The sequence below is a fragment of the Rhinoderma darwinii genome, chromosome 12 (assembly GCF_050947455.1).
Source record: "Rhinoderma darwinii isolate aRhiDar2 chromosome 12, aRhiDar2.hap1, whole genome shotgun sequence".
NCBI lineage: Eukaryota > Metazoa > Chordata > Amphibia > Anura > Rhinodermatidae > Rhinoderma > Rhinoderma darwinii.
Window position 1 is genome coordinate 12,246,441 of NC_134698.1, and position 4,044 is coordinate 12,250,484.

The 4,044-nt window shown below is 36.1% G+C and overlaps 1 protein-coding gene across 1 annotated transcript; it reads left to right on the forward strand.

Annotated features, from left to right (window-relative positions):
• Positions 1-451: 451 nt before the first annotated feature.
• Positions 452-1,474, forward strand: LOC142665103 (olfactory receptor 6N2-like). The gene has a single exon (XM_075844650.1). The coding sequence runs from the start codon at positions 452-454 to the stop codon at positions 1,472-1,474; it is 1,023 nt and encodes a 340-aa protein (XP_075700765.1).
• The last annotated feature ends 2,570 nt before the right edge of the window (positions 1,475-4,044 follow it).

The window sequence follows — 4,044 nt, forward strand, 5'->3', positions numbered from 1 at the left end:
AATAAAAAAAATTATAATTATTTTAATAAAAATATATATATAAATGTATAATTAATGTATGTTTTCAATAAAGAAGCAAATTTTATTCCACAGTCATAATTTTAAGATAGATATTACCTATTATTTTTTTTAATGAATTAATATAATTTTCCATTTGAACCTGATGAGCAATCTTTGCATCATCTATGGTATTTTTTAATATTTTTCCTAAATTAGGATAATTATTTATATAAACAAAACAAACTTTAAAAAAAATATATATAATAAATAGATAAAAATGTATAATGTATGTTTTTTTAAAAATCATAGTCATAATTTTAAAATAGATATTGCCTGTTAATTTTTTAAGGAATTAATGTAATTTTCTTTTAATTAAACAGATTGATAGAAAAAGTAATAAAACAATACAATATTTTTGAATCTTACTATAATAAATTAGATTTATGGACAAATGATACTAAAGGAGTTGAGACTAAAACATCGTAAGAAAATGTATCATAACCAGTCTGTAAGTGAGTTTATAATAGTAGGTTTTACGAACATACGCCATTTCCGGCATCTCACGTTTACATTTTTGCTTTTACTTTTTGTTATCATTATCGTCAGCAATATTGTTGTATTATTTGCTGTTGTTTTTGACTTTCGTCTCCACAAACCCATGTACTATTTTATTTTTGCTTTATCTGTGGCTGAGATTGGTATTGTTATCACAGTTTATCCAACATTATTGACACTTGTCCTAAAAGGAAATGTTTACATTTCTTTTAATTGCTGCTTTATACAAATGTATATTTTCCATTCCCTTGTAATAACCGAGAATTTTCTTTTAAGTGCTATGGCCTATGATCGATATATAGCAATATGCAAAGCTCTTCAGTATCATACTATAATGACTTTAAAATCCTGCAAGAGGCTGATAATACTTTGCTGTATCCTTGGCTTCATTACGCCATTATCTTTACTCATTATGGTTTCTAGATTACCTTTTTGTGGCCCAAATACCATCCAACATTTGTTCTGTGACTCTACTCCGCTGTTAACATTAGCTTGTGCCGACAATTATATCAATGTCATGCTGGATTTAATGATTAGTTCATGTACGATCACATTGACCTCCTTCTCGATTTTTGTGACGTATATCAATATTTTGGGATCCTTACTAAAGATGAAGACATCAAAGGAACGGAAAAAGGCTTTTTCGACTTGTGCATCTCATTTGATTATGGCATTTATATTCTATGGAAGCATTGCTTTTATGTACATTGAACTTCAAACTAACTACTCTTCCGAATATGACTTAGCCATAGCAATCCACCATTCTGTGTTGACACCACTCTTAAGTCCTCTAATCTACATATTCCGCAATAGGGAAATTTTGAATTTTCTAAAAAGGTCATTTTATTCAAAAAGAACTTTTATCAGAAATATAAGCATTTCTAGCGTGTTTGATCGAAAAACAAGTAATGGGTCATAGTAAGGCTGGACGTGCTATATTTATATTTAGGAATAAATAAGCAATAAAGATGTATAAAATATTTTTGCAGTGTTTTTTATTCTTGTGGATGACGGAACAGAACAAACTTCTTTTAAATGTCATACTAAATTTAGTGTTCATGCTGTTCTGTACAAGTTCTGAGTTATACAGAGTCATAATACAATCCTGAATCTCCTACTGTTTTCTAGGATTGTGTGTTAGAGAACAAGGGTTGTTCATCTCATTGATCTTCTGTATTCAGTTAATTTTTATGTGGAGGTGGTGTGGAAATGTGGTAAAACAGGAGTAAAAAACATTTTAAACTTTCCCTGGTGGTTTAAGGCAGTGAAGGGGGTAATACCGGCTGTTTTGGGATTTAATCACCTACCTAGTCGATCTCTGAGGTTTATTGTCTTTCTTGGGGTAAGTTCTCAAAATTTCAACTAAAGATATGGCTGCAAATCCACAGAATAATCCACATGGGAATTTTACTATTAAATTTGCTGCAGATTAGCATTGCGAAGGGTGAAATCAGCAGCAAAAATCCACAAGAATTTTTTGACATACAGGGTAGATTTGAAAATCGACAACATGCTCCAAAAACTACGATGTGCCATTATTGAAGCCTTATGCTAATATTGGTAAGATGTGGGAGCAAAAGAGCTGTGTGGCCATCCCTATCACTAGTAAGAGCTGTAGAGGGACAACCAGCCGAGCAGCAAGAAGGAGCAAGCAAAATATAGCGGCCGCCTTAATACTTGGATCAGCAAAAGCGCCTCAAAAGCGTCCTGTTTGTGAGGAAGGATGATACCATAATGACATAGTGGGGAAAAACTTACAGAGAAGGAAAAAAACTTTGTAGCTACTTAGCACTGTACAAAGCGTAGAAATATCTGGGCCCTTGTATTACACTTCTCAAGAAGTTGTGACATGCAAGTAACATAGTCCTGGTAAACTTTCTCCCTGTTTTGCACTATAATATGAAAACTATTTTTCTCATCATTATTTTCTTAAAATTCTTAAAATATGGTATTTCAATATCTCAAAATGAAGAAGAGTTGGAACAGTAATGACTATTCCCATGAGATATCTGCCAAAAATACCCAAAAAATAAACAGATCTAACAAACTTAGCAAGTCTCAAAACATCCCAATAGAACCTCTGTAGGCTTCTTTGGCCTTAGCTGTGGAAGGTTTTCATCACCAGACATTGGGAAGAGTGAGAAGAATAGTAATGTGAAAATACTACTTTATTAAGTTTAGTATAACTTTTCTCCATACCCAGCCATCATGGAGTGGGTGGAGATGTCAATCATAGCCACCCTCTTGCTGGTGACCACATGGGCACAGCTGGCAAAGCAGTACAGCATCATGCGGGAATAACCCTCAGGTAATGACCTACATGTAAAGTGTGCGGCACAGGGTTAATTAAAAAATTTAAACTGACTTTACTTATGTATTGCAGTATTTTGTGTTTTTTACTGACTCATATTCAGCCTTTCATTAGGCCCACAGGCTGCCGTGACAACCATTGGCACCCATCAATCATGTCGCGATGGGGTCGATGGGCTGTCAAAGGGGGTTGCCCAACTCTTTCTAATGACTTGGATGCCGTAGCATCTAAGTGGTCAAACGGCCGAGATCGAAATTATCTCCGATCCCAGTTAGTGCAGTGCAGTGAGGTATCGGCTATAACATACAGCTGACACCTGCTGAGTATGGAGCTGGCTTAGTCCGCTCCACACCACCCTTTTCTGGCTGTAACGTAACGCTATGTCAAATGTTCGGAAGAGGTTAAGGGCTGGGTTCCCACGTAGCATAAAGGCAGCATTTCCGCAACAGAATTCTGTGTGGAAATTCTGCAGCAATTACAGTAGCAGTAAAGTGAATGAGATTTAGAAGATCTCATGCCCACGCTGCAGGAAATAAACTGCAGCGTAAACGTTATCCACTTTGCTGCTACTGTAAATGCTTCTAAATTTCCACACAGAATTCGGTTGCGGAAATACTGCAGCATTTACGCTAGGTGGGAACCCGGCTTTAGTGTTAAACATTGGTTAAAGCAAAGTGTATGTGCACTTGTAAATTTCCAACATTTTTTACAGCGTTTCAGCTACGTATAAGCTGTCAAAAAATGCAACAACATAAATCTGTTGCATAGATTCTGTTCCCCATTGAAGTTTAAGGGCCAAACACGCAGCATCTCCGCCCAGAACACTCAGCATAAATTGACATGCTGTGGAATTAAAAACTCACCGCAAAAGACTTTCTGTCCGACATTTGTAAAGCTTTTTCCGCAGAGTGGGCATGAGATTTTCTATATCTCATTCACTTTGCTACTACTGTAAATGCTGCAGAATTTCTGCACAGAATTACGTTGCGGAAATTCTGCAGCATTTACGCTTCGTGGGAACCCGGTCTAAGGCCTTATTCACACGAACGTGTTATACGTCCGTACTACGTGCGTGATTTTCACGCGCGTCGCACGGACCTATGTTAATGAATGGGGCCGTTCAGACTGTCCGTGAATTTCATGCAGCGTATGTCCGCTGCGTGAAACTCATGACATGT